The 25,742-nt window shown below is 36.3% G+C and overlaps 1 protein-coding gene across 2 annotated transcripts; it reads left to right on the forward strand.

The window, feature by feature from the left end:
• Positions 1-174: 174 nt before the first annotated feature.
• vwa10.2 (von Willebrand factor A domain containing 10, tandem duplicate 2) lies at positions 175-25,742 on the forward strand. 2 transcript variants are annotated; one of them, XM_030141080.1, is made up of 18 exons: positions 175-263; positions 3,395-3,583; positions 5,211-5,418; positions 5,515-5,600; positions 7,353-7,446; positions 9,755-9,883; positions 11,124-11,310; positions 11,400-11,569; positions 11,748-11,860; positions 12,631-12,747; positions 13,556-13,756; positions 13,853-13,988; positions 14,816-14,968; positions 15,058-15,150; positions 16,686-16,795; positions 16,916-17,077; positions 20,916-21,233; positions 24,884-25,742. In XM_030141080.1, exons 1-18 carry the CDS (start codon positions 243-245, stop codon positions 25,265-25,267), a joined length of 2,871 nt encoding a protein of 956 aa, XP_029996940.1. In that variant the 5' UTR covers positions 175-242; the 3' UTR covers positions 25,268-25,742. The 2 variants fall into 2 exon arrangements, with proteins under 2 accessions (XP_029996940.1, XP_029997020.1); XM_030141160.1 differs by having other exon boundaries at positions 199-263; positions 3,311-3,583.

Genomic DNA, 25,742 nt, shown 5'->3' on the forward strand with positions numbered 1-25,742 from the left:
CACCCAAGTTCTTACAAATGTAAAAAAATAAACAAGGAGGGGGAGGTATGGAAGTGGAATTCTCCTCATCACTCAAATGACTCAGGTTATCAGTGACAAAGAAAGAGGAATGAAGTTTTTTTCCTTTTTTTTTTTTTTTATTCTTAACAGTACAAACTCTCTCACACAGTCTGAGAAGCTTCAGATACACTGGAAACACATAGGTCTGCACATAATCTAATCTACCTCAGACTGAACATGGAATGCTGCTGAAGATTACACAGGTAATAGAGAGCAGAATTAATATTTTTGACTTGTGCTTTGTATGTATTTGTGTCACATTACGTATTTTAGCTGCCTTTTTTTAACAAAAAAGAAGAGGCTATAAGGTCAAAAACTGGTTAAAGATATTTTATGGAGTTATTTTGTTGGGACTGAATGTTAAATATAGAGAAAGGTGTAAATTTACTGGTTAATTTTCATTGTATATTTCAACCTTCAAACTTCAGATGCAAGTATAGAATACATATGCCAGTTTGGAATGTAATCCCATTTGATTTTTTTTTTTTTTAAACCTTAACCCTGTAAAGCCATTAAATCATTGACAGAAAATTCCTGTTCTTTGAAACTGGAGCCTTTATTGGTCCTTCTGAACAACCAAAAAATGCTTTTTTCAAATATCAATTTCCATGTATGAGTTAAAATTTTGTATAAAATTTTATACATCTGGTCTCAGTGCTAAATTTATTTATTTTTTATTTTTTTGCGATCAAATTTTTCGATCAAATTTTTATTTTCATTTTCATTTAACAAATTAAATCCAACAGAGGTATTTCAGGTTATACAATATTACTGGAGTAGATTCTCAGAGCAAGAATACCAACAGTGAGCCCAAGACATAAGCACATGTCATGGAATACCAAAGAAAACACTAGTCACTTTTCTATTCACCCTCAAATTGCGCAAATATAACTTGCACATAAAAATTTACCTAATGGAAAAATGACATTTTCACCAAAAGTCTCATTTTTCGATTACAAGTTTTTGTGCTGGCAAAAGGTGGTTTTTCGGGCATAGTGCAAATGGTATATCACGCAAAACTGCAATGGAAAGACTTTTTTGCAACTAGAGTCAGGTGAATCAAAAAAATGGATGTTGACAAACGTTACAACAAGCAAAGAAGAAGAAACATGCCGCGGTATGTGTGGACACACCAGGAAACCCAATCATTGTTTAATTTAGTACGAGATAGAGGGGTGATATATATATATATATATATATATATATATATATATATATATATATATATATATATATAAACACATATATATACATATATATATATAAGAATGATAATAAATATATCTGTAAATCAACACCATATTTCTGTTCGCCATGTTTAATGGAATGACTTCTTGTGTCATCTTGTGATAATAAACAAATCATTGCATTTGTAATTTCATGGAAAAACAGACATTACGCACTTATGTTTTTTCGACATTGAGTAAATATTAGTAAAGTTTTGCACAGATGTCCAATGGAAAAGCGAGTAGTGATAGTGTGAAGATAAAAAAGACAAAGTAAGTTTAATTACATACACAAAAAATAAAAATGCATACATAACCTACATGAATACACAAAACATACACACGCACAAACATACATATATAAACAAGACAGAAGGGACTTGACATCTAGAGGTACTAAGATAAGAGAGCCATCAACTTACAGCATGTTTTTCAGTCAGAGTCAGCAGTGCTACGCCAGATGTTTAAAGTGCTTTCATTAGCACCATTAATTTGAGCTGTTGAAAGCTTCATGTATATGACATCCAAAAAGGAGAGAATCCAAGACTGGATAGTTAGAGATAGTTAGAATGAGGTGGCTTCCAGCGAGTTGCAGTCATTTTCTCTGTTGCTGTCAGTCCAGCAAAGATGACTCGCTTTTTGAGTTTAGAAATACTGAAGACTGACAAATCATTAAGCTTCAACACACATATAGTTACAGGCACTGTTTCATGTATTAACTCAGATAGTCTGGATGCAACGTTGCCCCAGAATCAGTCCCAAAACATGTGAATAAACGTGCCCTGAGCTTTCAATGAGCACAAATTACAACACAGTTCATTAATAATTTTCATGTGATGGAGTTTAAATATTATTTTTGAACAAACAAAAACATAATAAAACACAAACATGTCTAACAAATTAGTAATTCCTTTTCAAAACTGCCAAAGTTCTGCCTCCTTCCTCATTAATGATAATCTTGTAGTGTCACTGGAAAGGCCTCTGCCCAGCCAGCATGTCCATGTGGGCCCCAGAAAGGTTCCATTTGGGCTGCATATAAGGGTCCCATTTGGGTTTGTCCGCAGTCTCCATGGTGACCCCACATGTGTTTGCCCAGATCAGAATCAAAATTAGAGATCTGAATCTCTCATATTATTTATTCTTCACACTATTTACCCCACGATATTTATCTTTCATGTTATTTGCACTACTTAAATTCTATGTTTTACAAATATCTTAGTTTGCAGTACTTTTTATTTTTTTAATGTAAATAACTGTGCCTTTCACTAATATTTGTTGTTTTACTTATATTTGTTGTCTGTCTATAAATTCTTGCACTGAACCTGAGAGCTCTACCTCAGTTTCGTTGTACTTGGTACAATGACAATAACGAGATTCAGATCTCTGATTCTGGTTCTTTTTTTTTTTTTTTTTATGGGCTCAGCTGGCTGACAGGCAGCTGTCTGTACCGATAAGGCAGCAGCCGACACCAACTGTACTCCCAGTCATCATTGCCCATTTTTCTGACACCTTTGCTTGTATATCCTCTTTTATTTGGACATTTTACAAGGGAGTATCTCACACTACTTTTTTTTTTTTTTTTTTTCTGATTCTGATTCTGATATGGGCAAACACATGTGGGGTCACCTTGGAAACTGCGGACAAACCCAAATGGGACCCTTATATGCAGCCCAATTGTAACCCTTCTGGGACCCACATGGACATACTGGCTGGGTGGTGAATGAATTCCTCCAACCTGGTGGATTATCTTTGTATTGCATGTATCTAATTGTATACATCAGGTTTTTTATGAAAAAAAAAATATCACACTGATCATGTAGAGGACTTCAAAAGTCTTGTATTGAATATGATACGTTTGGCGTTACAGGGTTAATAGTTTGTTGTGTTTTCACTAGTTTCTCGTTGCCTAGGTTACACCTGGTTCATTGCCAGTTACCTCATTGTTCTCTGTTTGCATCACTAAGGAAATAATGCACATACTGTTGGATAGATTATTAAACTCACCTACCTTCACCTCTGTTCAGTTTATTTGCAGCTCATAAATCATTCAGAGAGGTATCGAGACTTCAGCATTTATATTTTTTCTTCTAATCATCGTAATGAGTCAGACAGTCAGGATGGTGGTTTTGGTGGTCCTCCTCCTCCTGGTAGACCACACTCACAGCTTCCAGCCACTCTTCTCAAGTAAAGGGAATTCAACCACCCACCGCGATATCACACAGAGGGCAGTCCTCATAAAGACAGCCCAGGTCTGCCGAGACATTGCCGCAGAGGAGGGATGGGGCTTCAGCCTGACCGTGAGTTGGAACAGATGAAAGTTGGTTCAGTTATTAAAGGCCTTTTCATATTTGGGATGTATGAACACAGTCTTAACCCATAAAGACTCAAACACCCACCTTGAATCAAAACCATCTTAACTGTTTAATACCTGTTGATCCACTAATTCTATCAATACATGTAAATAATTGGTTTGTCATCTTTTCATGGTCATCAGATATGACCCATTTGGATGTTCAGAGGTTCTGCAGTTACCATGGAAACACTGTCATATTCCACAACATTGATTCACCAGTAAAACCCATGTACTCTGATAAATGACAGTGGACAGACACACTTGTTTTCTATTCCGTTAATGATGTATTTTGTTGAAAAAGTCACTTTTTTCTTAAGTTTCCTCTGTTTGTGATATAATAACATTCAACTTTAATCTGCTATGGACATCTATGATCAATGAATTAACCCTTTCATGCATGACATCCACATAGTTTAACTCACTTTCCAAAGGACTGAAAAGGTAATATTCTCCAAACCACATGGGGGCAGTCTCTATAGACTCTAATCAATACGATGAAAAAAAGGATCACCTTAGTTGTAGAATTTGGACTGCTCTGTGATCTCATAAAGTTAACCTCCTAAGACCCAGCTATGGATTTACTGACTATGTTTGTGGACAAGAGTTTCACAGCTTGATAGAAAAAAAAAAGAAACTGTCCACCGCAGAGGACATTCCATAAAATTTTTTAAATGCATCTGAAAAAGCTGTTGGATCATGATGTTCCCAATAAAGGTAATTATTTAATTTTTGAAAAGCCCAAACTTGTACTTTCCTGGGTCTCAGGAGGTTAAATTTCTTCTTAATACAACCATATGTTTTTTGTTTTTTTTTTTAATTCAAAATACATTTCAACTTTAGCCTGACTTTGAGTAATAAAATAAATCTTTAAAAAATCTAGATACTTTTTTACATAATTAGTTTTAGTTTAGTTTAGTTTTAGTTTATTTTAGACACAAACATAATACAAAACATAGGGGAAAAAAATAATAAAACAAAACAAAAATAAAAAATAGAATAATAGAAAAAAGAACTGTTGTGCCTTAAAGGCCTACCCGACGATTCCAGTCCTCAGACTGTTGGTGCTTAATCACTTGATATATAACCTAAGATTATGATTATCCATAAACATATATACACACCCCTACAAACCTGTACACTCATACACATGCAGTCACATACACATATACATCAGTTCATATCTACATCTATACACTAACCCACGTCCACAAATAATATATTCCAGATAATATTCACACCCTTCCTTGAGTAATATATAGTGAAAAAAACATTTCTTTGTACATTTTTTGCATGAATTCATGCATGAAAGGTTTAAATATAACAAAATACATGATTTTCACTGAAACAAAACAAAACACAGAGTATAATATTTCAATAAATGGTGATAAATCACTTCAGAAAGAGGAAAAAAATCTTGTGGGAAAAGCCACAAAAGTAGCACTGGGTCTTTATGGGTTAAACCATCAGCCACCGAGATCAGGAAAAATAATACATACAATCCAACTGAGAAAACCTAATGATATTGATATATTTGCATTCATAGTTTTCTTTCTTCATTTCTTTATCTCCAGATCGATGACAGCCTGACAGTGGAGAAGGTGCAAAGGGCCTGCTCCTCTACAGGGACCTCCACTTCTGTTTTGTCCACCGTCAGGTATCAAACTTCTATTGCCATTATGTACTTCACCAATGCATTAGTGGACGTGGTATTTGCGCTGAGCGAGGAGCACCATTTTGACGATGAAACCTTCACCGGAGGCCGAGACGTGATCACCGCAGGTACAGCTGTAAAAACACAAAGAACTCTGTACTTGTTTCCACAGTTTTTAATGAACTCATTTACTTATATTTACTTATGTTTACTGATGTTAAAAGGTGTGTTTGCTGTCAAGTCCAGCGTGAAGCAGGAGAACTACGGGGCTGGGAGGTTGGTTCTAGGACAAGTGTGTCACACCCTGCAGGTGAGACTTCACAATCATTTTAGTCCAGGAGCCAAATTCAGCCCATTTTAACCCTTTCATGCATAGTGGTCACTACAGTGGACAGTTACTCTACAGCTGTTCTCTTGTATATTCATGAGTTTTGTTGTTTTAGTTCCATATCAACCAACACAGTGGACACTTATGCATCATCTCATAAACTGCAATTCATACCATTATTGTAACTTTGCTGTTCTTGATTGGTTCTTGAGTGGAAATCAATTGTTAATATTTATTTTTTGCATATTATCTCCATGAAGTGAGTAATAACTAGTATTAGAATATGTTAAAATGTGAGAAAACATCAGATTAGCTGCATTAAACATGGTTTCATTTCACTGTTTTCATATCACTGTATGATATTGGGTTTTAAATACGTGTTTCTTTGCTTCAAGAATAAAATTCATGGTGTAGCTGAGTGGACATTTTTGTAACTCCATGAAAAACAGGTTGATTTAAAAAAAAAAATTCCATCACATTGTTTTTTTTTTCATGCCTAAAGAGGAATAAAAACACTCAGGAAAAAAAAATCTTGATTAAGGTTCTCATAATTCATGCATGAAAGGGTTAATCTCAAATGGGTCAGATGTTTTTGTTTTTTTTATTATTTATTTGTTTAGTTAGAGGTGGGGCTCTGTTGGAGCCTGGGCGGGAAGCGGGGGTGGGGACTGTTCTTGTTTGTATTGATTCATGTTTGTAACACAATGTCAGTATAGTCTCTGCATAAATACCAATAAAAAAGACTTTGAGCAAAAAAAAAAAAAGGGTCAAATCAGTAAAATACTATCATAAAAACCTCTAATCTCTTTGTTTTAGTGTAAAAAACAAAAAAACAAAAACAAAAACATTTACAAGCTATCCTTTCACAAAAAACCTGATTAACCTGAACAAATATAAACAAACTGAAATGTCTTAAGAGAAGTCAGAGGATTTTTATAATATTTTGTCTATTACTAAATGTTTTGTGTATTTGTAGATCCACTGTGATCTGTGAGTTGTAATGCACAAGTACAAATGAGAAGCAGAGGCATAATATTGTTAAAATTGCATTTATTTTTCTTCATAAATTTTTAGGATGTTCATGGTTGTTCATGTTACTCACATATTTTTAAAGGATAGTTTGTGGATGTGAACATTTTCTTGATCTATAGAAAACAGACAAAAATCCAGCCACTCACTTGGTTGGAAAAATTAGAAATTGTAAAAAGCCTTTATTTCATGAAATGTAGATTCATTCTTTGTTCAACACCCTGAAGAAGGCGGACGCCGTCACACGTTGGTGTTTTTAACTCCAGCCCCAAAGAATTAATCTACAGGCCCTTATGAAATAAAGGCTTTTTACAATTTCTAAGTTTTCAAACCAAGTGAGTGCCTGGATTTTTGTCTTTTTTCTGTTGTTCATGCCCTCTCCATGAGCACCTCTGGTTTGTCTAATAGCAGTAGCTTCCTGTGAAATAGTTTTTTTTGTTTGTTTTTTTTCTTGATGTATTTTTATTTTTTACTCTCTAAAAGATAGTAAAAAGTTTAGAGTTGACATTTTTTATATGTTATTTTTTTACTGGTCTGGCCCATTTCAGCTCATATTGTGTTAAATGTGACTTCTGAATTCAAATGAGTTTGACACTCCAGCTTTAAGACTTTCTTTGATGGAAGTTCAGTAGTTTATGTTACAGCTTTGCAGGGTAGAGTCACAATTAAACCAGTTGTAAATAATGTCCATATCTGTCTGTTAAGGACTTCTACAGCCACAGTAACTGGGTGGAGCTGGGGAATAAGTCTCCTTACGCCGCCCTGATCAAACCTGATCAAACTCTGGAGAACCTGGCAGGTAAGAAGCAGCTCTTTGTGTCGTTTTCAACAGAAGCAATCTTTCAACTCTTTAATCTTCAAAATCAATCGGCATGTCACTTGCGATGACTGTGCACGCATGAATGACAAGTCATACTAGGTGCATTCTTATTTTATCTCTCATGTCACTTAACAAATACACACCTTGTCCTGACTCACAAAGCTTAGCCCTGACCCCACAACCGAGTATACACACACTGTAAGCCCGGAATTTGTATTTACTAAAGTGCTTTAATTACAATGCACTTCAATGATTTAAGTTTTATGATGTTACTATAAAATATTAAGTATATTCTAGTAATTTGTAGACATAGTTGGAAGTACGAAAAAGTTTAAGTTGAATGGAATTAAATCACTAAGTTTTAGTCGTGACCATCATAAAACTTAAATCATTTAAGTGCATTGTAATTAAAGCATTTCAGTAAATACAAATTCCGGGCTCACAGTGCACCTTTTTTATCTTCACATTGCATTGTGGGAATTGGGCATGTTGTTGAAAATGTGTTATTTTTATGTGCAGGGGTTCAGCGGGGTTGTGGTGTTAGTGTTAATTTGGACTTAATGTGTGTATGTCAGTGTTTATTGGCCTTTTTGTGTTTGTTTTTGTATTTTTGTAGAGCTGCACCATGAGTCAGAGCCATAGGAAGAACTATGGCTTTCCTGTTCATCTAAGACTGTTACTGTACAATAGAAATTGTAATATCTTTTCATATTAAAAGCACTTCCTGTATTGGCAAATGACATTGAGCTAACTTCCATTCATACTTCAATATACTACAATGAATAATTTCATAACAATTTTGGTCAGGAATAGGATTTTGAGTTTGATTATCTTTAAAAAAAAAAAAAAAAAAAAAAAGTTGTTTAATCAATGATAAATTAATCTGGCTGCAATTGACAAAATTAGTCAGTGTAACCTAAAATGCTGAGTTGAATGGTTGGATAATGGGGTTGATTTTACAACAGATTTAAAGTACAAATAACTTGTCTTTTAGTGTTTTCTATTTAATAGTTTAAGTTCAATACTTTTAGCATGAAAGTTGCACCTACTTAAACCAATTGATTAGTCGATCATTACTCAAATCATTTAAGTGCAATCACTTGCCTCAAATTTTTTGAGTAAACTCTAGAGATAATGCTAAATAAAACTGATTATTATTATTTACAGTAAAGCTTCTGGAAGCTCTACTGTAACACTACGCACCACTAGAGAGTTGTTTCTTTTAATTTTATTATACATTTGTAATAAAGTACAATAAAGGCATTCTATTATTCTATTATTCTATTCTGTAAGTAAATCAACAAATATGTCAAGAAGGAAAAATAACTATGTAGGTTTACTGATGCTTATCTCAAGTAAAAGTACAGAATATAGTAAGGTGAATGTCAATATGATTTGCTGAAGCTCTTAACATGTAGCAGCTGAGAGAACATAAAAACTATCTTGTTGCTTAATATTAAATTTGATGCGTCATATATAATTGCACTTAATACAGGAAGTGAAAAATTGACGGGTACATAAATTTGGGGTGTCAAACTCATTTTAGTTCAGGGGTTGGACTAATATGATCTCAAGAGGGCCAGACCAGAAAAATAATAACATAATAGCCTAGAAATAATGATAACACCAATTTTTTTCTTTGTTTTAGTGCAAAAAAGTAAATTTACATAATGAAAATCTTTACAAGTACAAACTATTGATGGATTGATTGATGTATTTATTTCAAATATGAATGTCAAAACAGAAGAAAATAAATAAACAAAACACTTAAACATAAGACATATGATAAATATTCGAAAAGGAGTGAGAAGAAGTACAACTCATAAACTCCCACCCCTTCTCCTTATATAATTAATAACAATAATAACCCTCCTAGCCTAAGCATATCTATCCTTTCACAAAAAATGTGAATAAACTGAAAAACCTGAAATTTCTCAAGAAGAATATGTGCAATTTTAACAATATCATGTCTGAACTTATCATTTTTACATGTGCATTACAAACCACAGTGGATCTACAAAGGGACAAAACATTAAATAATAGGCATAATATTGTTAAAAGTTTGGAACTACAATCATTTTGACACTCTTGTTTCTTAATATCTTCAGTGTAATTTTTGTGCTTCACAAATTCATCCCATGGGCCAGATCAGAACCTTTGGTGGGATGGTTTGATACCCCTAACATGAATGATAAAAAATAAAATATATTAACATGAGAGAAAAAAAAAAAAGTGTATGTTTTTTTTTTTTTAATTGGTGGTTTCTTTCTTCTGCTATCTGTTCTAGGCCCAAGTGTTCCAACCTGCAGAAACTGTACCGATGGCAATTGTGAAAATAACCTTCTGCCTGATCTTCAGCAGCAGGGACTTCTCACTTCCGGCTACTTCAACCTGTTCTCATCAGAAAAACCTGCAGGTAACATGTACAGACTGCTCATTAATTAACTCGGATAATCATCTTCTAATAGTGTTGCTTATGTTGTCGTGACAACAAGCTGCTGGATGCTTTCGCCGAAATCTTTTTTCCTTTCTGTCCTCATTTTTGCAGTGACCCTCAGTATCATATAACTGTTTACATAAAGACAGACTATTAACGTTACCATTATGCATCAGATTGTTATCTTTATTCAAAAATAGGAAGCTAAACGATACACTATTTTGTGGAGAAGGGGTGGGATTAAATAAATTATACTTCCTCTCACTCCTTTTCGAATATGCAAATGAAGTCATACTTGTTTTCATGTACATGTACAGGTTTTTGTTTGTTTGTTTTGTTTGCTTATAATCTGTTTCATTTGTAAAGACTAAGTGGGATTACTTGGTTTTGTTGCATATTCGAAATAAATAAACTAAACTAAACTAATTTTTTTTTTCATGATAAAAGACAGTCTGTGTGCCACCTTTTCTCTTTATTTTTTATTATTTTATGTTTTTGTTTTTTTTTTCAGTCTCTTTGAGCCTTTGGGTGGGTGGGGCTTGATGTTTGTATGTTGTTTAGCCTTGGACTAGTTTATATGTCCCATGCTGATGTAGATGCTTATTTGAAAATTTTGAAATAAAGTCTTTAACCCATAAAGACCCAAACAGCCACCAGCAACCAAAACCATCTACCGATCAAAGCTGTTTAATACCTGCTGATTCATTTATCCTATCAATACATGTAAATAACTGGTGTAAAATAGAGTTTGTCATCTTTTCACGGTCATCAGATATGACCCATTTGGACGTTCAGAGGTGCCGTCGTTACCATGGAAACACCGTCATCTTCTACAACGTTGATTCACGAGTAAAAAAAAATATGGAGCTTGTTCAGTAACAATGAATGGAGACACTTGATTTATGTTCAGTTAATGATATATTTTACTGAATAAGTCCCTTTTTTCCCCCAGTTTTCTCTGTTTTGATATAATAACTTGTAAATTTACTCTGAGCTTTTATAAACATCTATATGATCAGTGAATTTAAATATCGGAAAATATATGATTTACACTTGAAAAACACAAAGTAAAGAGGATAATATTACAATAAATGGTGATAAATCATTTAAGAAAATGTAAATATGGAAAAAAAAAAAAAAAAAAATTGGAAAGTGCCACAAAAGTAGCCCTGGGTCTTTATGGGTTAAAAAATATATCTTTTTTTCTCTGTGGTCTAAGGTAAATGCAGTCACGGTGGCTCCTTTGATAAGACAAGCAGAAAGGACCCAATCGGAGGCATCAGTAAGGACGACACTGGGTCCAGTCATGGATCACTTCATCACCAAGCAGCTGATTTGGCTGTGAATGCCACTGTGGAATTATTGGAGGACATCAGATTAGCAGTCGGAAACAAGAAATTCCTGCAGTAAGATTCAAATGTACTTTTATTGTTTGAAATCACGCCAGAGTCTTGTTAGAATTGGTCGGTCATTACTTTCTGTTATACTCCCTCAGACTGATGGGCCTCTCTCAGTCCACTGTGCTGTGTTTTGTTATCGACACCACGGGGAGCATGAGTGACGACATTGCAGAGGCAAAGAGAGTGTCCTTTGAAATCATCGACAGTAAAAGGGGGACGCAGCAGGAGCCGTCTGCTTACATACTGGTACCTTTCAATGACCCAGGTAGGGGTCTCTCTGTAGGAATTTACTGACTTTAATTAGTTGTCAATCTCTGTATTCACATTGTATTATTAGCATGAAAAATACATAAGAACTGCAGACCACTTGGACATGTGTATTTGAATGTTAGCATAATAATAATTAAATTAACAGTAGTGTTGGTTTTCTGTGAAATATGCAGGTTTTGGACCTCTGGTTATGACAACGAATGCAGACATCTTCAAAGACAGCATCAACGCCCTGACTGCTAGTGGAGGAGGAGACATCCCAGAGATGTGTCTGTCTGGACTTCAGGTGTGTTAGTTTAGTTGCACTTTAGTAGGTGTACTAGTAAGAGTGTGTGATAGAATACTACACACACACACTACTCTAATGGTAAGGTGATAAACTGAACTATGGGGTCTTTTTAATTTAGTGCATTATTTCTGTACAGGGTGGGGAAGCAAAATTTACAATGAACATTTAGTTGTTTTTTCTCAGCAGGCGCTACGTCAGTTGTTTTGAAACCAAACATATATTGATGTCATAATCATACCTAACACTATTATCCATACCTTTTCAGAAACTTTTGCCCAAATGAGTAATCAGGAAAGCAAACGTCAAAGAGTGTGTGATTTGCTGAATGCACTCGTCACACCAAAGGAGATTTCAAAAATAGTTGGAGTGTCCATAAAGACTGTTTATAATGGAAAGAAGAGAATGACTATGAGCAAAACTATTACGAGAAAGTCTGGAAGTGGAGGAAGCAACAAAAAACATACCAAAGCTTTTATTAAAGCTCTCAAATCCAAAATTCTAAAGGATCCAACCAAATCCATGAGAGAAATGGGAATTGAACTTGAGGTAGACAACAAGACCGTTAGAAATGCAGTAAAATATGATTTGAAGATTTAAATTCTCATGACTTTCAATAAACTAATTGGTCATACACTGTCTTTCAATCCCTGCCTCAAAATATTGTAAATTTTGCTTCCCCACCCTGTAGTACACAGCTGATTTTATTTGGGCTTCAATGTATCACTGCAGTGAAAAGTTGTTTTTCCTGTCACTCATACAAATGACAGCTGGCCTTGACTGCTGCACCGTCTACATCTGAGATCTTCGTCTTCACCGATGCTCCCGCTAAAGATGCTCATCTGAAAAGCACCATCACTGCTCTTATAGAAAGCTCCAAATCTGTGGTAAGAGTCAGCTGAAGGCCTGCAAATGTCAACACAACCTTTAAACAAGTAATAACGTACGGTCAGCGTCAGCAAGGGCAGTAAACATTCCATTTCAATAAATTCTGCTGATTTTTAGCCCAATGGCCCGACGGGTCCGTTGGGCTGGTATCAATGGTATTGACTATTGGTATCAGTTGTCATCCGTAAACAATTTTTCAAGAATCTTCTCCTAAACCATCAGTAAGAATGACTTGATATTTGTAACAATGTATTTGTATCAGTTACAAATACATTGTTACAAATATTCAATTATTTAACTAGTAGTATTGTGACTGCCTCTGCCGCTACCACTGCCACAATAACTCTAGCAAATTAGGCTACTGGTATTATTAAATATTTTTGTATTATTACAACAATTATTATTTTCCCCCTCTCTCTTTCTCACTTTCATTTACACCCCCCTCTTCCCATTTTCCCTATCACCCCTAACCAAGCTATATGGTTTAGTTGCTATTTACGTTTATGATCTTTTTCTTTGTAATATGACGTCGTTTGTCAATAAACTGTCATTGTTGTTGTTTTTGGTTTGTTTGTTTATTTGTTTGAGTTTCCCTTTGTTTATGTGTTGTTGTTTTTCTGTCCACATTGTCTGGTTAACTATCACTAATTAAAAAAAAAAAAAAAAGAATGACTTGATATTTGTTGTGGGACATCTTTGCGGTAAGGTCTACCTGGATTTGTTCAAAGAACTGAGAAATATTGAACCACACATTGAGTTACAAACCAAACTTGTTTGTTTTTTTTACATCTGTCGCCATGTTTTTAGGTTACTTTCATGCTGACGGATGTCCTGGCCAGTCGACGGCGCAGAAGCCTTCAGGGGGTGAGGCCACGTGCCATGAGCCAAGCAGATGCTCAGCTGTACCGTGACCTAGCGCGAGCATCTGGAGGTCAGGCTATTGAGGTCACCAAGGATGACCTCTCTAAGGCCACCACGGTCATAGAGGACTCCTCTGCCAGCGCTGTAGTAAGATGTCACTCAGACTGTTATTAACCCACTGAATATAAATTAATAAATAAACAAATAAATAGCACATGTTGACACAGATCCCTTTTGTTGCAGGTGACAGTTTTTCAAGTAGTGAGCAATCCTGGAAAGCCAGATAATTTCAGTTTTACTGTTGACGGATCTCTAAAGAACATGACTGCCTACATCACAGGAAAATCATCTCTCACCTTCAGTATCACCAGCGCTACAGGTGTTGTTATTTATTGTCTCCAGTTATGAACGATTCATTGAAACAAAATAGTTGACATCCTGTGTAGATGGTTTGCCCTCTCCGGGTCAGTGGGGAGTCTTTGCCCCAAGTGGAGGAGTTTAAGTATCTCGGGGTCTTGTTCACAAGTGAGGGAAGGATGGAGCGTGAGATTGACAGACGGATCGGTGCAGCGTCTGCAGTGATGCAGTCACTGTACCGGTCTGTCGTGGTGAAGAAGGAGCTGAGCCGAGAAGCGAAGCTCTCGATTTACCGGTCAATCTACGTTCCTACCCTCACCTATGGTCATGAACTTTGGGTCATGACCGAAAGGACAAGATCCCGGATACAAGCGGTCGAAATGAGTTTCCTCCGCAGGGTGGCTGGGCGCACCCTTAGGGATAGGGTGAGGAGTTCAGTCACCAGGGAGGAGCTCAGAGTAGAGCCGCTGCTCCTCCGCGTCGAGAGGGGCCAGCTGAGGTGGCTCGGGCATTTGTTTCGGATGCCTCCTGGACGCCTCCCTGGGGAGGTGTTCCGGGCATGTCCCACCGGGAGGAGACCTCGGGGAAGACCCAGGACACGTTGGAGAGACTATGTCTCTCGGCTGGCCTGGGAACGCCTCGGGGTCCCCCCCGGAAGAGCTGGAGGAGGTGTCGGGGGAGAGGGAAGTCTGGGCATCCCTGGTTAGACTGTTACCTCTGCGACCCGGCCCCGGATAAGCGGTGGATAATGGATGGATGGATGGATCCTGTGTAGAAGCAGGTGGAGGCTACAGATCATGACCATGTTTATCTGGAATGGGCTGATGACTGACTACCGTTCTTCTTCAGGTGTAACTCAAAGCTCCAGTGAGTCCAGTGGTCCTCTGGCAACATTAACCACAACAGGAAACCTCCGCCGGTTAAGTCTTAACGCTGAGAATCAAACGGGATTATGGGAAATTAGTGTCAACTCTAACGATCCCTACTCGGTCAAAGTCATAGGTCAGTAACGTCAGGGTGAGTTCACTCAAAACTCACTAAGATCCTGATTTCAATGGAACCACTTCAGGTTATTTTTTCTTTTGCATCAGGTCAAAGCTCAGTGAACTTCATCTATAACCTTGTAGAAGCACATGAAGGAGCCCACGGTGATTATAGTCTAAAGGAGGGGCGTCCACTCACAGGTAAGACGTCTGTAGAACTGTGAAAAAACAGAATCTTTATAGGAATCATCATGTTATTCGCTTATTCTTGAGTACATTCATCCATAGTTAGTCTAATTCAGGGGTGAGTAACACTGCCCCCAGATGCCACATTGGACCTAAAGTAAAAAAGAATCCACATATTGAAACATGAAAACTTCGACTTAACACTAGAACCACCATGAGGTCATTTTGACCTCTCTCGTTTATTAAAATACATGTAACTTTGTTTGAAGAAAACCTTATGTCTCCCAGTCCATGACTTTTTTTTTAAAAAATTTATAAAAGTATGTTATGCATCATCTTATTTCTTTTGGGGGGAGTGTTATTATTCTAATGTTCAATGTTGTGAGCAATGTTCATTTTTTATCTGTTTGACAGCTTTCTCATGTTTCATTACATGTTTTTACATTTTTTTTCCATTGATAGTATCACTGAAGGGAATTTATATTGTTATATTGCTTCAATGAAAGAAATCTTTATGCAGAAAAATTGCAATGTTATGGAATTTCATACATTTTGATCTGAAAAAAAAAAAAAAAAAAAAAAAAAAAAACATGGTGCAATGTTAAAGTGATAGACTTGTAATCTGCAATTCTAAAAGCCTGCAGTGGTCCAAACGACCTCGTGGAGGTCCTGCATTGGGAGACAGTGCAAAAGGGACTGTATAAGAACAATAAAATAAAATATGAATATTACAGTTTGAAGAAAAGTGAACTGTTCAAGGGCTTCAGAATAAACTATTAATACACATGTGATGTAATGCTAGAAACAAAATATACAGAAAGAATATACAAAAGCTAACACTATACTACAGATGAGAGATATGTACAATGAATAGGATATATACAGGTAGAAGTAAGGGGCATGTGTTTTTCTTAACACCAGAGCCACCAACAATGCAGTAAGTGTTCTGCTGCAAAATTGAACTGAGCTGCTAGACTGATTTTCATTGTTCGTGTGACAGTGACAAGATCTATTCTATTCTATTCTATTCTATTCTATTCTATTCTAAAATAACATGACACACTGATACAAACTGGGTTATTTTCTTCCAAAAAGAACTCTATTATATGCATGATCAGCCTTTAAATTGTATTGCCAGATACTGCAAACACCACCAAACATATCACTGAAGAAATCTAATGTATTGTGATGGGAATATGGACAGTTTTCTCAACTCACCACCATGGAATGACTTGGGTCCTTTTGTCAGATTAGATAACAGTGTGAAGTTGGACTGATCCTTGGCTCATCCACTCATCTGTAAAATTATTTTGGCTCACATGGTTCAAAAACAGACACTTTACTGTCACAACCATCTCTTGACAGATCAAACAATGCCTTTTACACATTATGCTGTTTTTTTTACATTCTGGTAGTTGTGTTTTGTTTTCCTTGGGGAATCATGCAGTGGTGTGGCCCTCACTCTGTTCGATGTCCACATCTGATCAATCCCAAGTCATCCACGCTTACTTCCTCTTTTTTCCCCTTTTCTTTCCTGCCACAACCTTTAGGTGGTAATGCCACCATCTTGGTCACTGTGACAGGAAGTGACACAGTAACAGTCAAAGAGGTCACACTGTTTGACAGCTCCGGACCGACAGAGGTCAACGGCACGTTACAGGTATGTCACAAATTCACAATACAGACCAGCGACAGTGTTTTCATTAGCAGTTCAGACACTACATAGACTGTGGTGGTCTTCTTTTCTGTGGTTTTACATGTGTCTTTATGTCCTCCACAGTCAGTGGGAAGTGGTAGCTTCCTGGTGACATTCACTGACGTCCCAGCAGGGGACTTTGTACTCCGTCTAAAAGGAGAGGACAGCGCCACCTCCAGGTCAACACACAGCAGCTTCCAGAGGCAGGCGTCCACTCAGATAAAGCCCTCCAGCATCTCTGTTACTGTGAGCTCTGTTTGATTTTCTTATTAAAATAACTCTGTACTTCCCCTACAGGTCTGGTGTGTGAGGTTCAGGAAATCCAACTGGAGAAATTAAATAGAATATTCGTAACTATGTTTTCACCTGTGTCATCACATGAAAATACAAATCAGTGTGTTTTCATTCACATAGAATGAACCTATGTCAGTTAATTGCAATATGCAACTTCACCACTAGATGGCAGTAGCTATTGAATATTGACAATGAATCTTTCAATATCAAAAAAGTCATCATATGCATTTTGCTACAGTCTGGTATTTTTATAACCTTACCTACTTTTATGCTTGTTAACCCTTAAAGACCTGGAACTACTTTTGTTTTGACTTTCAAGTGATTTTTTTTTTTATATATTTAACCTTTTCCAATTAATTTACTACCATTTATTATAACATTATCCTCTGCATTTTGTATTTTCCAGTGACTATCACATATTTTACTGTATTTAATTTACTGATCATGTAGATATTCATGAAAGCTCTGAGTAAATTCAAAGGTTATTGTATCAAAACAGAGGGAAGAATGAACTGAGGAAAAACTGGACATGAAAACAAATATCTACAACAGTGTTTTTCAGCCTTGAGGTTGGGACCCTACGTGAGGTCGCCTGGAATTCAAATGGGGTCACCTGAAATTTCTAGTAATTGATAAAAATAAAAACTTATTAATAAAAAATATATGATGAGTTGAGAGAGACAATCCCAATACATAAAAGACATGACAAACTGTGAAGCTGAAACTGAAGCACTGTGGTACATGGTCCATTCCCTATCTTAGTGTTTTTCAACCTTGGGGTCGGGGCCCCATGTGGGGTCGCCTGGAATTCAAATGAGGTCGCCTGAAAATTCTAGCAATTGATTTAAAAAACAAACAAACAAACAAAAAAAAACGTAGTAATAAAAAACATGGTGAGTTGACAGAGACAATCCCAATCCATAACAGACATGACAAACTATGAAGTTGAAACTGAAGCACTGTGGTACTGTTTATCTTCCAAATGTTCATTGTGGTCAGTTTCAGATGCTGCAGCTCTTTCATAATTCATAGTTTCAGTTCTTGTTTGTTCAGTATTAATTGTCAGCCTTATAAATCCAAGCTGGACTGACTGTACATATCTTGACCAAGGAAAATCAAATTCTCACTTTGTGTAGTAATCTACACCTGGCTTTACTGCCTCCGTCCATAATAATATACATTATATAGACTCAATGTTGTCTAAAATTAACATTTATTTGCAACATAGTATAGCAAACAATTACACGATCAAAAACAAATAAATTTTAGCAAAAAGTTTCCATTTTGAATGTTGGGGGTCCCCAGAAATTTGTGATGTTAAAATGGAGTCATGAGCCAAAAAAGGCTGGGAATCACTGATTTACATCCACTGTCATTGATCCAACTCCATGGGTTTTACTGGTGAATCAATGTTACAGAACATGACGGTGTTTCCATGTTCACTATGGAACCTCTGAACGTCCAAATGGGTCAAATCTGATGCTGATGAAAAGCTCTGAAACTGCATTTTACCAATTTTTTTTTTTTACATGTATTAATAGGATGATAAAGTGGGTTCAGATGATGATTATTGATAGGATTAGTGTACAGGTGTCAAACATGCGGCCCAGGGGCCAAATCCGGGCCACCAAAGGGTCCAGTCCGGCCCTTGGGATGAATTTGTGAAATGCAAAAATTACACTGAAGATGTTAACAATCCTTTTAGTTCAGGTTCCATACTCAGACCAATTCAATCTTAAGTGGGCAGGATTCAGTAAAATACTATCATTATAACATAAATAATGACAACTCCAAATTTTTCTCTTTGTAAATATAAATATTTTCATGTATTTCCACTAAAACGAAGTATAATTTTGCAAAAAATGTGAATAACCTGAACAAATATGAACAACATGAAACGTCTTAAGAGAAGTAAGTACAATTTAAACAATATTCTGCCTGTTATTAAATGTTTTATGTATTTGTAGAGCCACTGTGATCTGTAAGTTCTAATGCACATGTGTAAATGATAAACCGAGGCAGAATATTGTTAAAATTACACTTATTTTTTTTCAGTTTGTTCATGTTATTCACATCTTTTGAAAGGATAGTTTGTAGATGTAAACCTTTTCATCATGCAAATTTACTTTTTTCACTCTAAAACACAGAAAAGTTTGGAGTTGACTCTCTCTCGCTCTCTCTCTCTCTCTCTATTTATATATATATATATATATATATATATATATATATATATATATATATATATATATATATATATATACACACACACATACAGGGTGGGGAAGCAAAATTTACAATGAACATTTAGTTGTTTTTTCTCAGCAGGCACTACGTCAGTTGTTTTGAAACCAAACATATATTGATGTCATAATCATACCTAACACTATTATCCATACCTTTTCAGAAACTTTTGCCCATATGAGTAATCAGGAAAGCAAACGTCAAAGAGTGTGTGATTTGCTGAATGCACTCGTCACACCAAAGGAGATTTCAAAAATAGTTGGAGTGTCCATAAAGACTGTTTATAATGGAAAGAAGAGAATGACTATGAGCAAAACTATTACGAGAAAGTCTGGAAGATACTATTAAAGAAGAATGGGAGAAGTTGTCACCCGAATATTGGAGGAACATTTGCGCAAGTTTCAGGAAGCGTGTGAAGGCAGTTATTGAGAAAGAAGGAGGACACATAGAATAAAAACATTTTCTATTATGTCAATTTTCTTGAGGCAAATAAATTCTCATGATTTTCAATAAACTAATTGGTCATACACTGTCTTTCAATCCCTGCCTCAAAATATTGTAAATTTTGCTTCCCCACCCCGTATGTATATATATATATATATATATATATATATATATATATATATATATATATATATATATATATATATATATATATATATATATATATATATGTTATTATTTTACTGGTTCGGCCCACTTCAGATCAAATTTAGAGGAATGTGGAACTGAACTAAAATGAGTTTGACACCCCTGTCTTAAGAGAAGTATGTGGAATTTTAATAATATTCTCCCTGTTATTAAATGTTTTGTGTATTTATAGATCCACTGTGATTTGTAAGTTGTGATTCACATGTATAAATGATAAACTAAGGCGTAATATTGTTAACATTGCACTTATTTTTGTTAAGAATTTTCAGGTTGTTCATATTTGTTCATATTATGTTCGAATACAATTCGTACATGTAAACATTTTCATTACAGAATTTTACTTTTTTTCCACTCAAAAGTTCTTATCCTATTATTTATATTATTTTACTGGTCTGGCCCACCTTAGATCATATCAGGCTGTATGTGGCCCCTGAACTAAAATGAGTTTGACACCCCTGGATTAGTGGATCAACAGTTATTAAACATTTTCAATCAGTAGATGCTTTTGGTTGCTGGTGGGGGTTTTTTTAGGTCTTTGAGTGTTAAACTGTAAAAGAACATCCTTCAACATATTGCTACATGCAGCATAAGCTATATTGTATGCTATATCAAAATGAAAACATCTAATAATACTAAGCCTCTGTATAAAATTTAACTAATTTTTTTTGGTGGGGTTTATATTATGTCAGATGTTTCCCACAGACATATCAGTCGGTTCATTCGTCTTTTGCGTCGTATCCCCTTTAATAACACAATCTGATTAAGACTTATCTGTGATCGTGACGCAGGCCTCCACTTCCACAATCTCATCAATAACCGTCTGATTATTTGTTTGATTTATTGATGGACCCCCATTAGCAGAAACTGAACTTCCTCTCTTCTATTCCAATCATTTCAGACTCAGACCAACAACACCAGTGCAGAACCAGGCTCCACCATCTCCGTCAACTTCACAGTGGCCGCAACCTCCAACGGTGTTGTTAATGAAACAGCCACCGGGACGTTCACGATCCAAGCCAACAACGATCGGAGCTACACGTCCACATCACCAAGCACACTCACCATAGCAAGTGGGGGGAAAGCTGAGGGCACTGTAACCTTAACGGTACCGTCAAGCGCCGCATCCGGGACAGACGTGACGCTTACCATCGAGGCTCAAAACGCAGACGCCACTGACATCAACTATGCCGTCCTCAGGTTTTCTGTGGCAGCCAAGGTAGGAGAGGAAATACTTGGTTCAGTGTGGAATGAAGGAGGCTGTAGGATAAAGTGTTGGGAGTAACCTGTTACAAAAGTAATGCATTAAAGTAACAGATTACTTTTTGATGGAACGCAATAGTGCATGGCAATACTAATCAATTTTCAGTAATATTTTACTCAGTACGTGTTCAATAGGGCTTGGGTTACAACATACTTTTCGCCCATAATTTAATTGCTCAAATGAAAAAAAAAACAACAAAAAAAAAAACAGCAAGATCGCGATACCTTAAGAAATCAAAAATGCAGCAGGAAAGTCCTATTTCCTGTTGGTGTTCAGCCAATGGGTGAAGACGGCAGAAGACAGTACACTGGTGACATCACTAACTCTAACCCTGCTTTCAAGAAGCTAGTTAGCATGACCCCTGTGATCGGCAATGACAAGGTTAGCTAACGTTTCGACGACTAGTTAGAATTCTTTATCAATTGCGAATTTATCTACTAGCATCCCCTGCGTCGCGCCCCCTGTTTGAACATGTAAAATGCTGAAAAAAATGCAAGCGTTCCTGCTGGGATTCAAATATTGTAGACCGAAGTGCTGGGAGGTGGAAAGTTCCCGACATCCAATTAGGTAAAGCGCATTGGAACACCTAACGAAGCCAGGGGCCTGATCGAATTACCCCGACCTCCACACGAACTACAATGTGACATCAACACAACAATGGCGGCGTACAGTGTGCAAGTTCGCAATGAAAAAAAACCTCACAGTGTATAATTAGCTCATCCGTCATTTCGCTTCTTCCATCTCATTTGTGTATATGAGAACCCTTCAGTGTTGACACTCAGAACGCCTCTTCAGTAAGAAAGCAAATAGCATGTTAGATGTGTGGTCCTCCATATTTGTTGTTTATGTTCAACATGGATTGTCCGGAATGCTTTGAGGTGGGATCACAGGTGGGCTATATTCTACCACACAGCCCTTTGGAACACACTTACAGAGCTATCCGTCCACATGTACTTTATGCGTCCTAAGGCTCTTCCATCTGTTGTACTGGGGGGTGTTGGGCTCTACTGCGCATAGGGATAGGAATCAATAAGAATTTAACGATTCCAATTCCATTATCGATTTTGCTTATCGATCCGATTCCTTATCGATTTTCATTGGGTGAGGGAATAAAAGAGTACAAATGAGTGTGTTAGCATTAACCCTTTCATGCATAGTGGTCAGTACAGTGGACAGATATTCTACTGATGTTCTCTTGTATATTCATGGATTTTGTTGTTTTAGTTCCGTATCAGCCAACATGCATCATCCCATACACTGCATTTCACACTATTACTGTAACTTTGCTGTTCTTGATAAACCTGATCTGCACTAACATGTTTGAGTGTAAATCAAATACTTATTGTTATTAGACAGTTTTTATTTTAACACAAATTTTTTTTTTTTTTTTTTTTTTTGCATATTATCTCCATGGAGTAGTGATTAGTATTAGAGTATGTTAAAATGTGAGAAAACATCAGATTAGCACATTAAAAATGTTTTTATTTCATAGATTTCACACAGTTTATTAGTAAATACATGTTTCTTTGCTTCAGAAATTAAACGCATGGTGTCCAGCTGCAACTCCATGAAAAATAGGTTCATAAAAATGTTTTCAATCGCATGTTTTTTTTTTAACCCTTTCATGCACGAATTATGAGAACCTCAGTCAAGATTTTTTTCTTAAGTGTTTTTATTCCTCTATAGGCATGAAAAAAAAAAAACAATGTGATTGAATTTTTTTTTTAATGAACCTATATTTCATGGAATTACAAAAATGTCCGCTCAGCTGGACATCATGCATTTAATTTTAGAAGCAAAGAAACATGTATTTACTGATATACTATGAGGTAAAAACATTTTTAATGCTGCTAATTTGATGTTTTCTCACATTTTAACAATACCTGTATGGAGATAATATGCAACAAAACTGTTAATTACAGTTTAATAACAATTAGCTTTTTCTTTTTTCTTTTTTTTTTACAGTCAAACATGTTACTGCAGATCAGATTTATTTAGAACAGCAAATTTACAGTAATGGTATGAATTACAGTGTATGGGACAATACATTAGTGTCCACTGTGTTGGCTGATGTGGAAATAAAATAACAAAATCCATAAGTATATAAGAGAACTCCTTTGAACTTAGTGATGACCACTATGCATGAAAGGGTTAATGCCTAAAGAGGAATAAAAACACTCTTATTTAAGGCTCTCATAATTCATGCATGAAAGGGTTAACTGTCTTTTATATTTCCATCTCTGCACAGAAAATATAACATATACAGTAGCACAAATTATAATAACAAACAACTCCAGGCCCGGTTCGAGGGGCACCGTACAGTAAAAGTGAAACTTGTAACGCTTTATTAATTCCTCTATGTCTCCTGTTGTTGTGCACCTTATTTCCTTTCCCCTACCTTCAGAAACTTTTATTTGAGGGGGCAGGACATTTGTTGCCCGCATCAGAACCGGGCCCAGATGACGGCCTGGTGTTCACTCAGCCGCTAGATTCACAAGCGCCGCTAAGTAGTGCATCAAACACGTGACATTCCTGTAAATGAGTCACATGTTGTGTGGACAAATGTTTGAACATATTGGAGGGATTTTCCCCTTTTGAAGAAACAGAAGCTTTGACAGTGTTACAAGTGGACCTGGTGTCGTCTTTTTGGAGCGATTCTGCCTCAACGCCATGTCGGCTACGTTCTGACCAAAACAATGCAGCGTGCGTGTGATGTCATCACGCATGAAGGAATCGATAAGCAGAATCGTGAAGGAGGCAGGCAAACGACTCCAAGGAATAGAGCTACTGGGAACCGGTTCTCAAAAAGAACCAGTTCTCGATTCCCATCCCTAACTGCGCATGTGCCATTTATGATGTGAGTCTGTATGTAACTCAAAAGTAATACAGGAGTTATATACAGGGTGGGGAAGCAAAATTTACAATATTTTGAGGCAGGGATTGAAAGACAGTGTATGACCAATTAGTTTATTGAAAGTCATGAGAATTTATTTGCCACAAGAAAACTGACATAATAGAAAATGTTTTTATTCTATGTGTCCTCCTTCTTTCTCAATAACTGCCTTCACACGCTTCCTGAAACTTGCGCAAGTGTTCCTCAAATATTCGGGTGACAACTTCTCCCATTCTTCTTTAATAGTATCTTCCAGACTTTCTCGTAATAGTTTTGCTCATAGTCATTCTCTTCTTTCCATTATAAACAGTCTTTATGGACACTCCAACTATTTTTGAAATCTCCTTTGGTGTGACGAGTGCATTCAGCAAATCACACACTCTTTGACGTTTGCTTTCCTGATTACTCATATGGGCAAAAGTTTCTGAAAAGGTATGGATAATAGTGTTAGGTATGATTATGACATCAATATATGTTTGGTTTCAAAACAATTGATGTAGTGCCTGCTGAGAAAAAAACAACTAAATGTTCATTGTAAATTTTGCTTCCCCACCCTGTAACATATTACAATTCTGAGACAGTAATATTATAAGGTAATGAATTACTTTTAAATAACAGTAACAAATAATCTGTAATATAGTACAGTTTGGAAATAACTTGCACAACACTGAGGATAAATGAGTACTGACCTCTTGTGTGTTCTCGCCTGCAGGTGACCGATACCACCAGTCCAACATGCCAGGTCGTCAGCACAACCAACTGCACCTCATCCTCTTCGGCCTGTTCGTCTTTACAGTGGATGTTTGTGGCTAATATCACAGACGGCGTCAACGGGACCGGTATTGAGAGTGTCAGCATCAACCAAGGGAATGGGACCCTCAACACCAGCACAGCGGTGGGAATGGATGGCATGAACATCACAGTGGTTTCCTACAGCGCCTCCTGCTGCTCACAGAGCGTACGGCTGGCTGCTGTAGACAATGTAGGGAATGTGGGGATATGTGAAGGAAAGGCTGTGACATCCACTGGAGGGCGCACTCTGACCGTTTCACACTGGCTCTGGATCAGCGTTGCGCTTTCTATCATTTGGCGCTGATTTGAATCTGGAGTATTTACCCTGCAAATATTTAACAGTACGACACGAATCAGAATTTTTTTTTTTTTTTGTCCATCAGCATAATTTATATTTCCTGTCACTTATAGGAAATGTTTTTCTTTCCCTGCTCTTTTAGTTAGATGTTGGATTTCACTAACACTAAAGAAATCCTCTGTCTTACAGTCTAATGATAGATTCAGTATTTTCCTGTGTTCTACTCTTTTATTATTCATAACGCTAAAAGGTCACTGTTAGAAATAAATGTTTTAACTAAATGAGGATTTCAGCTTGTTAAATAAAGGATTACATATATACATATATATTCTATGTGTACTTGTTTCATGTGTTTTTTGTTTTTTTTTCTAAGGTCTTGATGTGGTCTGCTTTGGGAATTAAGTATTAAACAAATTATCTGTTCTTAATTTTGTCAAGGAATTATTTTCTAATGAGTGAATTTCCAACTGAATATCAATAA

The sequence above is a fragment of the Sphaeramia orbicularis genome, chromosome 1 (assembly GCF_902148855.1).
Source record: "Sphaeramia orbicularis chromosome 1, fSphaOr1.1, whole genome shotgun sequence".
Taxonomy (NCBI): domain Eukaryota; kingdom Metazoa; phylum Chordata; class Actinopteri; order Kurtiformes; family Apogonidae; genus Sphaeramia; species Sphaeramia orbicularis.

Excerpts from the sequence above, each read along its gene's own strand:
- vwa10.2 (XM_030141080.1), top strand. The coding sequence starts at position 243 with ATGCTGCTGAAGATTACACAG. Across the intron at positions 12,748-13,555 it reads TAGAAAGCTCCAAATCTGTG|GTTACTTTCATGCTGACGGA; the intron begins GTAAGAGTCAGC and ends CCATGTTTTTAG. Across the intron at positions 15,151-16,685 it reads GGAGGGGCGTCCACTCACAG|GTGGTAATGCCACCATCTTG; the intron begins GTAAGACGTCTG and ends CACAACCTTTAG.